At 41.8% G+C, this 12,223-nt stretch overlaps 1 protein-coding gene across 3 annotated transcripts; it reads right to left on the bottom strand.

The window, feature by feature from the left end:
* Positions 1–265: 265 nt before the first annotated feature.
* mcmbp (minichromosome maintenance complex binding protein) lies at positions 266–11,816 on the bottom strand. 3 transcript variants are annotated; one of them, XM_061689699.1, is made up of 16 exons: positions 11,656–11,816; positions 10,634–10,725; positions 10,386–10,526; positions 10,238–10,279; positions 10,076–10,165; positions 9,836–9,971; positions 7,584–7,729; positions 7,404–7,501; positions 7,149–7,321; positions 4,052–4,175; positions 3,857–3,974; positions 2,151–2,316; positions 1,867–2,000; positions 1,170–1,337; positions 903–991; positions 266–547 (listed from the first exon to the last, which is right to left on the bottom strand). In XM_061689699.1, the coding sequence occupies exons 1-16, from the start codon at positions 11,720–11,722 to the stop codon at positions 421–423; spliced, it is 1,911 nt and encodes a 636-aa protein (XP_061545683.1). In that variant the 5' UTR covers positions 11,723–11,816; the 3' UTR covers positions 266–420. The 3 variants fall into 3 exon arrangements, with proteins under 3 accessions (XP_061545683.1, XP_061545684.1, XP_061545685.1); XM_061689700.1 differs by lacking the exon at positions 11,656–11,816 and adding an exon at positions 11,418–11,560; XM_061689701.1 differs by lacking the exons at positions 266–547; positions 903–991; positions 1,170–1,337 and adding an exon at positions 1,353–1,558.
* Positions 11,817–12,223: the final 407 nt, after the last annotated feature.

The raw sequence follows: 12,223 nt of genomic DNA on the forward strand, positions 1-12,223 counted from the left end.
AAGCATTTTAGCACTGTTTCACCAAGTCATCTGCTCTTTATCAACCCTCATCCAGTGTTGACATTGTGTTATATATTAGTCTCCTATTTATTCTCATCCTCTTTGGGTGATTTAATGGCAAAGTGCATTGTACACTTCATGTCCACTATTCCACTGGAATAAAAAGTATGAGTGAATGTGTTTCCTGAGGTTTGTTGTTAAATAAACTCAGCGCATGGGAATGCCAGGATATGTGCATTATTCACAAAGGAAACCCATGGGACTATTTTTCTACAACTTTATTTACATTTGGAAAGAATTATAAACACTAAACTGTGTACCGGTGTAAACTCCTGGCATGTAGCCACAATTACACAATGAACAAAGATGAAATGATAAGCAATTTATTTTCCCCATCAAAAGGACCACGCCAGCCCAAAATTATGGCTCATTTCCGTTGATGTTCTTGTGCTGTTCCATCCTGTAACTACGCTGAATCTCCAAGTGTTTGGCCTTTACCCAGATGTCTCTGGAGAGAGAGGTCTGTCCCAGGCTCAGAGACAGCAACCTGACAAAAGAGACCAAGTCAATCACATCCTACGGCACCATTTGAATACATTACAGTGTCCCCCACAGTTTACATTCAAAAAAATCTCAAGGAACACCACACAAATGTTTAACAAAAAGTGGTCAATCATGTACTTTCTGCCATCTAGAGGAAGAGCATTTAATTGTTCTGGCTGTCTATGGATTACTGGTACAAATATGGTAAATTCCAACACGATTATTCGTGGCACAATGGTTGGGAATCATAATGCCGTCAAAGCTAGTACTGTTTGTTTAAAATTTCAGATCTTCAATTTCTGTAGGTGACCTTTAAAATCGATCCCTATATAATCTAAACAAAAACAATTAGAACCCACCTTGCCACAACAAGCATTCGGTGGAGGTCCTCAGCACTAATGCTCTGGGGATCGTCCTTCCTCATATCTACAAAATCATCCTCGACGGACTGAGGACAGTAGGGAAAAAAGCAATTCAAACAAATTGAATCATCTTAATGGACTGTTCAATATATTAATATAAACTGCAGCCTATGTAAAATGTTTTGCCCGTTGGGCTTGTAGTTGCAGGGTTCCTGGGTTCCTACTTTTCTCGCAAGTAGGAAGGGAGGTGGAAAAAGGTCTCACCTTGGTCACTTCGTCTGAGATACTGTAGTCCAGCTGCCGGGCTACACCAAGGTAGAGTCGGAACTTGTTGAACTGTGAGGAGGTCTGCACATGCATGGGGATGCTATTGAGATATTCATCCATGTGGTCTGGAGCCACTTGAGGCTGCAGGTGTAACTGACAGTCTGACTGTGGGGTGAAAGAAAGAAATGTGGTAGATGTTTGACACTTTCGATTACAGGTGTTGGAATGCATAAGTGTCTTTTCTGTCTGTCATCGTATCACTGCACAAGCAAAGCTTGACCAGCCGTCAGTCCAATACAAACACAACCAGACCTCTGACCAACGCTGGAGGTTGTTTACAGTGTGCTGCCCTTCTCTGCAGACTGACGCCTCTCCCTGGATTGTTCCTGTGGCACATAGCAGCCGCCATGGCAACATATCAGCCCAGCACACAAGAATAGCACACAGCACATTCCTTGCACTGTTTACAACAGAGTGAGACCCAGGCTAAAGCCCCCAGCTGGAAGGGGTTTCTGTGTCCAGCCAATGGCAGCCGAGACAGAAGTGTGATGCTGGCTGGAAACAACCACCAGCGTCGGACACGATCCAGTCTCAGGAGAGGCTGACAGAAACCTAACACCTCCTAGGGCTGGTTGGGGAGAGACTTGGTTGTGGCGTGGGCGTAAGTGAGATCAGTGTGGCTGCGAGTCCTCACCGGCAGCAGTGAGCGGCCCTCTGATGTGACGAGCACGTTAATATTGCAGGGGAATTCCATCTGGTGGTAGTTAAAGTCATAATCAACCTTCTGCCATGAGATCACATTCCCCAAAGCTGTAACATTGCGCACACCTACAGCACCACACACACACACACACACACACACACACACAGATGCAAGCAAACACACAAACAAACAAATAGGCAGCCTTGTTAGTGTCAAATCATGCTTTCTGAGCTCGCCAGCTTGTGTCGACCCCTCATGGCATGTGCAAGTTTCACCTGTCGTGTCCAGCTGTCCTTGCTCCAGTTGGGTTTCATCAAGGAAGAGGGAAGTGTTTTTGGCCAGCTGCAAGACTCCACTCACCAGCCGGTTGGCCACATAGTCCTTCTTTGGCACCATACACATCTGATTCATGTTTTGAAGGCTCATGCCCAGATAGAATGACTACAGTGTTGGGATAGAAGTGGGGTTGAGATTAGACTTTACACTGATCTGATCGGCTTTAATGTCATCATTCGCTGATCTCTGCAAAAGACATTTACTTCGTGTCGCCATCGTGTACAGTATAATTGAATCCAAAAGCTAGTTTATTTTTAGCCTTGTCGTGTGGCTTTTGACGTAGTACTGTAAATATCTGACAACCAATAAAGTTATTAAAAAAATATATATAAATTGTTCTTTCACAATTGCACTATGTCAGACTATTGTAATAAAATCTTGTATTCCGATACCACCGCATCCCGTCTTTTACCAACACTGGGCTTTGTCAACTCAAACGCGACTGGTTACACTCGTTACCATGGAGACGACAACAACAATGGATCGCGCCGTGTGTATTATAAGAACAAAATGGGGGAAAACGTGTGCTGGTGTTCACCGGTGCTCGGAAGAGGACTTCAATTCAAGGATTGCTTGAGGTATGTTCCCGTACTTTGAATACGATACGGCTCGCAAGCAGGCAACAAAACGTTATGTAGCCTCGCAAACATGCCAGTGTTCTGTCAAATCATGCTCTTAAGTTTTGGTTGTGTGTTAAGTAATTTAATTACACGAAAGTAATTTAATTACAAGTAACTTTGCACCCATTATTTCTGTCATGTTGTAATGTTGGTTTGACCTGACTGATTAGAATACATGACCTGAATAGAGAATACTTTTGAAGATATTCAATATACAGTACACAAGTATATACAGTAAACGAACAAGTCATTTAAAGACACATTGCTCCATCTTGTGCTGGATCAGTGATCGGTTATTGTTTTTTTAAACTCTATGATCAGTGATAGGCCCCAGAAATCCTGATCGTTTAAGGGCCTAGTTGAGATGAAAGAAGTCATTTTTAAGAAATCTACCTCACATTTACAGAAATGATTTTGTCTTTATGGGGAACATAATTACAAAGACTTCCAACAAGTGTTTGCGAGTCAGCATACCTGCCAACTGATCTGTTAACTATTATGTCAAATGTCAAATACCAAATACAATGTGTTTCTCTTTTGAAATTGAACCAAACTTTAATGTCATAGTAAGAAATACTTAGACACCATAGAATATCTAACTCAAGATTGGGATGTGGATGAGCTAAATGGATTTTTTTTTTTTTTTAAAGGGACCATATATTTTTGAAATTAATAAATGTGGCAGGTTTGGGGTTCTAATTTTAGCTCCGGCCTTTCTGTGTGATGATTGCATGTTCTCGCCGACTGCTAAGGTGGGGTTTCTCCCATGACTCTGGCTCCCTCACCCTCTAAATTCACCATAGGTATGAACACGAATGGCTGTTTGCCAATAGGTGCGTTGCAATTAACAGGCAACAAGTCCAAGTTGTAACCTGCCTCTTGCCAGGTCAGCTAGGATAGGCTCCGGCTCACCCATGACGGGAAGGTGACAAACGCTATAGAAAATGGATGGGTGAGTGGATGGATAAATGTATATAGCATGGAGGTAAGATACCATAATGAAATGAATCTTGGCTTCTACTCACAGAAGGAACGAGTTGTTGGATGACCTGGTAGAGGCGTTCAGTATATGAGGAGAGGGTGGGACATCCACTCAGGTTCAGTGTGAACTTGCCCAGTGGTAGCACATCTCGCCTGGCATACCTACAAAAACACCAAGCCCTGAATGAAATCTGCATCTGACTATCAGCCAGGGAGCAACGCTTACATGCGACACATACACGCTGGAAACGAGATGCAGAATGAGATACTCAGCAACCAGGGAATCCCCCAGTAGGACGTGAGTGAGATACGTGTGGAAGTCTCGTCTGACTGATGCCATATCACTCAGGGTTGAAGATAGAACTAGAAGAGGGTCAAAAGGAGACATACATTATTAATGAAAACTGAAAATCAGGGATGTCCCGATCACATTTTTTTTTTTTGCACCAGAGTCTGAGTCTTTGATTTTAAGGATCTCCCTATACAGTCCCGATCCGATAGCTTGCATTAAAAAAAGTGCACATCCAAATTTTCTCAAATTAATATACGTACATATGTGTATGGGTATAGTTCATTCATTAATTTTCCCCACCGCTTATCCTCACTTGGGTCGCGGGCGTGCTGGAGCATGTCCCAGCTATCTTCGGGTGAGAGGCGGAGTATACCCTGAACTGGTCGCCAGCCAATCGCAGGGCACATAAAAACAAACAACCATTCGCACTCACGTTCACACCTACGGGCAATTTAGTCTTCAATTAACCTACCATGCATGTTTTGAGGATGTGGGAGGAAACCGGAGTGCCCGGAGAAAACCCACGCACGCACGGGGAGAACATGCAAACTCCACACAGGCAAAGCCGGATTTGAACCCGGTCCTCAGAACTGTGAGACAGAGGCACTAACCAGTCTCCAACCGTGCCGACATGTGTGTAGTTGAACATACATAAATATATACGAAAAATGGGCGATTAAACGAAATGTATTCAGGATTTCGATTTTTCGATCATTATCAAAAAAAAAATTATAATCGAAGAAAAACAATTACTTTTCTGCGCCGTGGGTTGTGTATGCAAGTTCCTGCGTTGTAAATTCACTCTGAACGCACAGTGTGTTCCTTGTAGTAAGCGTGCGATGCATGTTCTTCTGCCTCCAGACAATGTAACAATATTCACTGGCATATTCCGTATTCTTCCGAATGTGTGAAAAAAAGAGTAAGTTTAATTTTGACTTTCTTCGACTCATTTTTTAGCTTTCTGTAAAAATGCAGCTCCATGCATGAATCGCACCACACTGCCGCTAAGAAGCCAAGGCGTGCACAGCAGGAACAGCACAGTCATGGCTTTGTTTAAAAAGACTAATGCTTTTTCCACGCCTGACTGTCTGACATGAAATCAGACTAAAATGTTCCTGTTTTAAGCCAGTTAGGATTACCAAAATTATTTGTATTTGCTAAATGCCAGAATATTGAGAAAAGTATATACTTTTTAGACAAATATACATGGACAATACAGTCACCCCAGGCCTGCATATTTTTAACCATGGCTGTATTTATTTTTATTTATTGTTTTTAAAAAAAAAAAAAAAAAAATTTATATATATTATTATTTTACCGGCACGGTGAACGACTGGTTAGCACATCCGCCTCACAGTTCTGGGGACCGGGGTTCAGATCCCGGCCCAGCCTGAGTGGAGTTTGCATGTTCTTCCCGTGCCTGCGTGGGTTTTCTCCGGGCACTCCGCTTTCCTCCCACATTCCAAAAACATACATGAATTGGAGACTCTAACTTGCCCGTAGGTGTGATTGTGAGTGCGAATGGTTGTTCGTTACGTGTGCCCTGCGATTGGCTGGCGACCAGGTTCAGGCTGTACCCTGCCTTCCGCCTGAAGATAGCTGGGATAGGCTCCAGCACGCCCGCAACCGTAGTGAGGGAGGATAAGCGGTAAAGGAAATGGATGGATTATTATTTTACTTGTTACAAATGTATTTCTGGTTGCTATTATAAGTTAAATTTAAAGTTGAGTTTTGTCATCAGAATGTAATATCACATAGGGTCTCCTTGTATTAACCAGCATGAAAGCATCTCTCTCTCTTAAACCAACATAGTTTTGGTGACAAAAACACCGCCTACAACGCACTGTGTTGCAGAGGGCAATGTGTGTGCGTGTCACACACGCGCGCAGACGCGCGCACACACACACATTCAGACACACATCCACACTCACACACACACACTGCATGTGGTTCTCTGTTAAAAACTCTACCAGCACTAAAGTAAACTTATTACTTTTCAATTTGGCAAGATCTTTGTACCTTTGGATTATTTTGTCCCCTTTTAAGCATTAAAATGACAGCAAATGGATAAAACCAATCTTGATCATCTGAAAATCACGTGATTGACTCAGATTTCTTATCACATGATCGGATAATCCCTAATATAAATACCGTAATTTATCGTGTATAATGCGCACCCCCCCCCCCCAAATAAATTGTCAATAGTGTGCATTATACATAGGTATAGGGGAAAATGGAAAAAAACTTTTACATTTTATAAACGTACGCCCCCACCTAGTGGTTAATAAAAAAAGTGTAGCCTACACTTTCATTCCAATATGACAGATATACGTATGACTGAATATATGTACAGTTGTGCTCATAAATTTACATGCCCTGGCAGAATGTGAAATATTTTTGTTTTGTTTTTAATATGACTGATGACTGATCAGCAACCATCATTAATTTATTTATGGTTATGTTTTGTTTAATGATAATGCTTTTCTGAAATCCTTGACAGTTTAATTTGAATCTCATTAAAATAAAAATGTGTTTCACCTGGCCCTTCATGTTTTCTTTAAAGAATTGTACCCATCTTACAAATTCTGCCTGGGTAATCAAACATATGAGCACAACTGTATGCTTTCTCATTGACTAAATAAAAGTAGGGCAGATATATACAGATAATACTTTATGGTTTGATCACACGGGTGGAAGCAAAATCATGCATTGTAAAAATGCATTATATATAGGTAGAAGCGTCTTCCAAAATTTTGAGGTCAACTTTTGGGGGTGCGTATTATACATGGGCACACGTTATACACAAGAAATTACGGTAGTTGGGTCTGTGGAGAGCTTGTCCACATATTAAGTGTGAACTTACACAACCATATTATCCCTTTTATTTATCCGTGTGATATGTGGAGCTTACGTGTGAAATACAGTAAATTGTGGTTTAGTTTATATACGGGCATGTTCAATAGAGATTCAATTTGACAAAAAAAAAAATATTGCACAGCACGTCTCATATACAATGACTGGCCAAAGACAAGGACTTTACTCACAGGCGTGGTTGTCTTGCAGAATGGCACAGGGCAGCAGAGGGTTGTTTTGCGCTAGTGGTTTGGCATAGAGCATGTGGAGGCGAGGAACCAGCGAGGCAGGTGGGCTGTGCACTCTCTGCTCCTCTGCTGTCTCCATTGACTCCGAAGCGTCGATGAGGGACGAGGTTGTGTCCCTGTGTGGATGTACAAAGCATCAATGACACACATCCACATCCCCATATGAGGAATGTCAAACTACTCTGAATAGTCTCTTACTTGTCTTCTGCCAGAGCAGTAAGAGCAGGGCTCACAGAGAGGATCCCATAGACTTCTAATGTGTCATTCAGTTTGAAGCGCTCCCAGTCCTCGTATACCTGGCACAAACATACCTCGGTTTACGGCCTAACAGTCGATGATAACAAGGCTCGAGCCAAGACTCAGAGATGGATAATGTACCTTCATTAAGCATGACGGGCCTTTCTCGTTTGGTAGCGGGAAGTTGAGGTCGAGATGTGAGGCAGAGGCCATGTGGCTGGGAGCAGCTTCTGTCTCCTGCCGCTGAGCGTCACCCTTGCCGTGTTGATCTAGGGGAATCTGAAGACCTGCAGATTAGCGACAGGGGTAATCTCATGTAAGGCAACGTGGTTTAATTCCAAATTTATTTGTAAGTGATGGTGCTTTGGGATGCAACAATGAGAAGGAAGAGAAAAAACATTTATAAAGATAGGCAGAATTTAAGGGGTGACTTGCAATCAGAAAGATGTTGTTCTATCATCATAAGGTTTCTTCTGTCCGGTCCTCTGATCTAAAATATCTACCTTCGCAGATAGTGTAAATCTAGAGATGGGCAAATGATACTGAGGCTTTAGAGCGTGTGTCACTCTACCTGCGAGTGACAAGTGAGTGATTCGAAATGCTGTGTCAGAGCTTGTATCAAAACACCAGTGTCACGTGACCGATGCGTCGAATGTTATCGCCGTTTTGCTTCGCGCGTCATTCCTTCAAAATGTTTCAAAGCTTTTTATTGGCTTATAGTCTTTCAGTGTGCGTCATTGACTCATGGCGTTTCATTTATTCTTTGGGTTAATCTGGAATGTGTTTTAGAGTATGGGGGAGAGCATCTGCATAATTTATTGTCATGTCGATATAATCATTATTTGGTATGAATGAACAAAACACTTTAAGGACCATACAGACTTTTCTGAACTTTTATTGCTGTCATGGGAAACCGTGCTAGCGCTTCAGTAATGCGCTTTAGAGGTTGCTATGGCTACAGTTGTCCACCAGATGTCACCGTCATTGAAGACTTGAAGCGTAGAATCTTTTTTTGGCACAATTGTTAGGAAACCCTCAGTGCTTCATGAGGCTTCACTTGCCCACCACTATGTAATTGCTAAAATATCAGTCCTGAGTAGAGATAATAGGGATGTAACAATATCTATAGCTCATGGTTCGGTTTTACTCTCACGGTACGATAATTACTGCGATATCGTTGGAAAGCTCACGGTTCACGGTACAGGTGGGGCAAAGAGGCAAAAGCAGGAAAACCGAAAAACCTCTCTTTTTCTTGCTCTTCTTGACTCTTGCCAAGTCTTTCTCAATAGGTTTAGTAGTTTCTGTCCGTTTTCCCACAGGTTTTTGTGGAAAAACAAAGCTTCAAATCATATATTACCGTGCACTTCTATCCCTGTCCTTCCAATGTTTACATTCAAATACTCTATACCTCCAAAACAGTATTATTGCTGCAGCAATAATATATGCTCACAATAACAAAACTGTCCATTGAGGAATTGTCTGTTCAATAATTTAACAGTAGTTACTGCGTTGTCATATTTTTCACATTTTATTTATAACATTAGAAATCGGATTCTGCCTTTGCTTGAGTCCAAAAATTCAAGTGAAGTCATTAACGGGAAGTCGGAATCGTTACTCTCTCCGTGTGGTGTTCTTTCCCCCACGACTTTTGACTTGAGATAAACACTCACGAGTGTACCACTAAAGAGTGCTGCTGTTACATTATGCTTAAATAATTTGGCGGATCATCTCTTCAAGGGGGAGCGGTGGCGGGGGCCCGCAGAGGACCGGCTCGTGGGGCATTTGATTATTTTATATATTTATTTATTTACAAGTGTTTTTCATACAGTTTTTTTTTTTGTAATTTTGAATTTACTATTGCATTAGCGTAAATTTGCTAGAGACTACAGCGCTTTCCGACTTCAAATGCAGATTATGTCGCCTCCGTAGGTATAGAACGCCATCATGACCGATGACACCTGTATGACTAAAATATATACACTGCTGTGGAGGCCACCACTATAATTGCAGCAATCATTTTGACATATGCTAGTAAATAGTAGGAACATACTATTAGAATTACGCAAAAAACAATAATTCCACAAAGCTTTGGAGAGCGTTAGCGCACTGGCAAAGGAATAGCCCATTCAATTTTGGTGAGAATATGGACAAAGGCAACATTCAGGAAAATGTTATCACCATTTGAGTCACTCTGGCATTAATGGAAAAGCCATTCTTCCCAGAAACATAATGGCACTGCTTATTTATCATCCTCTGTGAACGAGCCTCGTTTATAAACACAATTTCCCCTCACAAATTGTTAAAGGTTCAGGCGATCTGTGCACTACAGCGTGACATTGTTTATTTCATCACTGTTAAAACAACAAATGCAGTCTGTAACGGTGCTCTACTACCTGCATGAGGTTCCCTCTGTTTCTGTGGCTGAGCGTCCATGCCGTCCATGTCGTCGTCTTCATAGCTGCGCTTTTGTCTGTTTGGCACGTATGAGGTGGATGGAAACACTCTTGCTTGACTCAAGTCAACATAACAGTGTAGCAGAGTTAAGGGGAAACTAGGCAGGACTGTAATTAGAGATACAAGTTGTTTGATAAGCCTTTGCATCTTGGTACATAATCCAGACACGATGAGGATATATCTTTCACCCATGAGTTTTCACCAGGAACAGGTACACAGTAGAAAGTTTGTCTTTCCGAAGTGACAATGTTTTTGGAGTTAAAATCCACCTGAAGAGGAACAGAAGAGTCATTTATTGGGACACTTATGAATCTGGAATGATGTCACTGTGGTGGACTTACCCCACATTCTGTCACGTCTCTGTACTTTCCACACCTTAACACCTGGTGTTGGTTAGACAAAATAAACACAGTAATATATTGGGAGTATTGTCAAATATACAGTGAATATGTGAAAAAGGCTGACTCGGAAAGGGATGGGAGTGCTCACTTTAGCTTGTGATGAGGGTTCAACGGTTTCATACACTCCCATGTAAAACTCTGGATCAAACATGTCTTGAATTAAACAACGGAACTTGACCAGGCTGTCAGGCTTCAGGTAATGCAGTGGAGTGTCATTCATGGATGGAACCTGAAACAATATGAAAAATATTTTAAAGAGAAAGTATGCTCTGACACGTACAAGATTGGGACCATTATAAACAAACAAATATTTTTAAAAAAGGATCTCAGTGTTACCCAAGTGTGAGCATCCTTCTCTGTTAAATGTTCTTTGAAAAATTCAACCACTTTTGCTTCCCAACCAGGATTTGGGTTGTTCTGAGATGAAGCTGAAATATCAACAAGATCATATTATTAGTATAATAGTTTTGATTAAAACATTCTGCCACATCAGTGGACACAATGTAATAATCTACCAGGAAAGACACCTGTGGAATACCAGTGCATATCAAATAATGTATAATTACCAGAAAGCATCCACATGGAAGTGAACGCTAAAAAATGTCTAGGTATGGTGTAATATCGAATAATTTGGGATGTTCGACACCACTTTTTTTCCAGATCGATACCAGCACGAGTACTAATCCCGCCAGTAGTTTTGATGCGGCAAATTGGCAAACCACCGCGGTGTAGCGGCAACTATTGGCAAGGAGGACTGAATGTCGGATTATTTTTATTATTTTTTCCCCTTACGTATCGGCAGCCATATCACGAGTACCCGATAGGTATTGACCGACACCTGCTATCCGTACTCGCCCGTCCCTACTTAACATAAACTCGGTATCTAGAGCGAGAGAGAGAGAGACAGAGAGAGAGAGAGAGAGAGAGATATGTAGATATAGATATATATATATATATATATATATATATATATATAGAGAGAGAGAGAGAGAGAGAGAGAGAGAGAGAGAGAGAGAGAGAGAGAGAGAGAGAGAGACATTATCAACTTGCGTTCAGTGGAGTTGTCTTCTCACTAGCTACTGAATGTTAAAAAAAAGACAGTTTCGGAGTTTCCATGCACCCTCATTGTGTTCCGTTTTGTCAATTCACGTGTCTTCCACAAAAAGTTGAACGAGCGTTGCTGCAGCCGACCCTGAGTCGCCGCACTGTTGCTTATTGGGCGACAGAAAACAAGCGGTTTGCTGCCTCCGAAAAATGGAACGTCACGGTACATAATGGCCACGAGCCGCCAAGCTAGCCAACTCCACTCACGAGCTGAGCTTTAATGTTGAATGGTGAAGTTCGCGTGAGGGTCTTACCGAACATTTCCTCGACAACACCCAATGGGTTGTTAATCCAGTCATGCGTGGAGGGCATCGTTGCCATAGACGAACACTGGACGTATGTAAACAAAAAATATATAGAAATTGGCAAAATAAGCGAACAATTATTACTTGAGTTCACTTCTGACAGGATGCCAGAAGACGCCAGGGCGGGAAACAAACGTCACTTGGCGAAGGCAGGGATGCGTTTGTTTTACTCTTGTAGACTTGGCGGCGCTAAAGCGATAACGCTATCACCTCTATGTCAGGTTTTTGTTTGGACTGTTTTATGTTGTTGCTGTATAAACGCCAGTTATACCACACTGAGAAAATTACACGCTAAATAATTCATATGACGAAAACGACAACTAAAACTATCACCTTGCAAATACTACCTCCCGCCTACAGGTGGCAGTGAAAACGACTTGTGAGTTTTTCTGTAACCCCCCCCAAACTGCTCAATTTTAGTAGATCTCTATACTATACAAGAGCTGTTTTGTAAGGACGTCGAACGAACATAATGTTATATAAATCAGTCTCATCCGTGCAGCACGTGATATCCGTC

This window comes from Phycodurus eques, chromosome 11, assembly GCF_024500275.1.
Source record: "Phycodurus eques isolate BA_2022a chromosome 11, UOR_Pequ_1.1, whole genome shotgun sequence".
NCBI classification, from domain to species: domain Eukaryota; kingdom Metazoa; phylum Chordata; class Actinopteri; order Syngnathiformes; family Syngnathidae; genus Phycodurus; species Phycodurus eques.

Bases quoted from the DNA above. Each gene is read 5' to 3' on its own strand.
- mcmbp (XM_061689699.1), bottom strand. From the start codon at position 11,722: ATGGCAACGATGCCCTCCACGCATGACTGGATTAACAACCCATTGGGT. The intron at 10,726-11,655 runs GTAAGACCCTCA...TTGATATTTCAG, and splicing joins TGTTGTCGAGGAAATGTTCG to CTTCATCTCAGAACAACCCA. The intron at 7,730-9,835 runs GTAGTAGAGCAC...GCTAATCTGCAG, and splicing joins ACAGAGGGAACCTCATGCAG to GTCTTCAGATTCCCCTAGAT.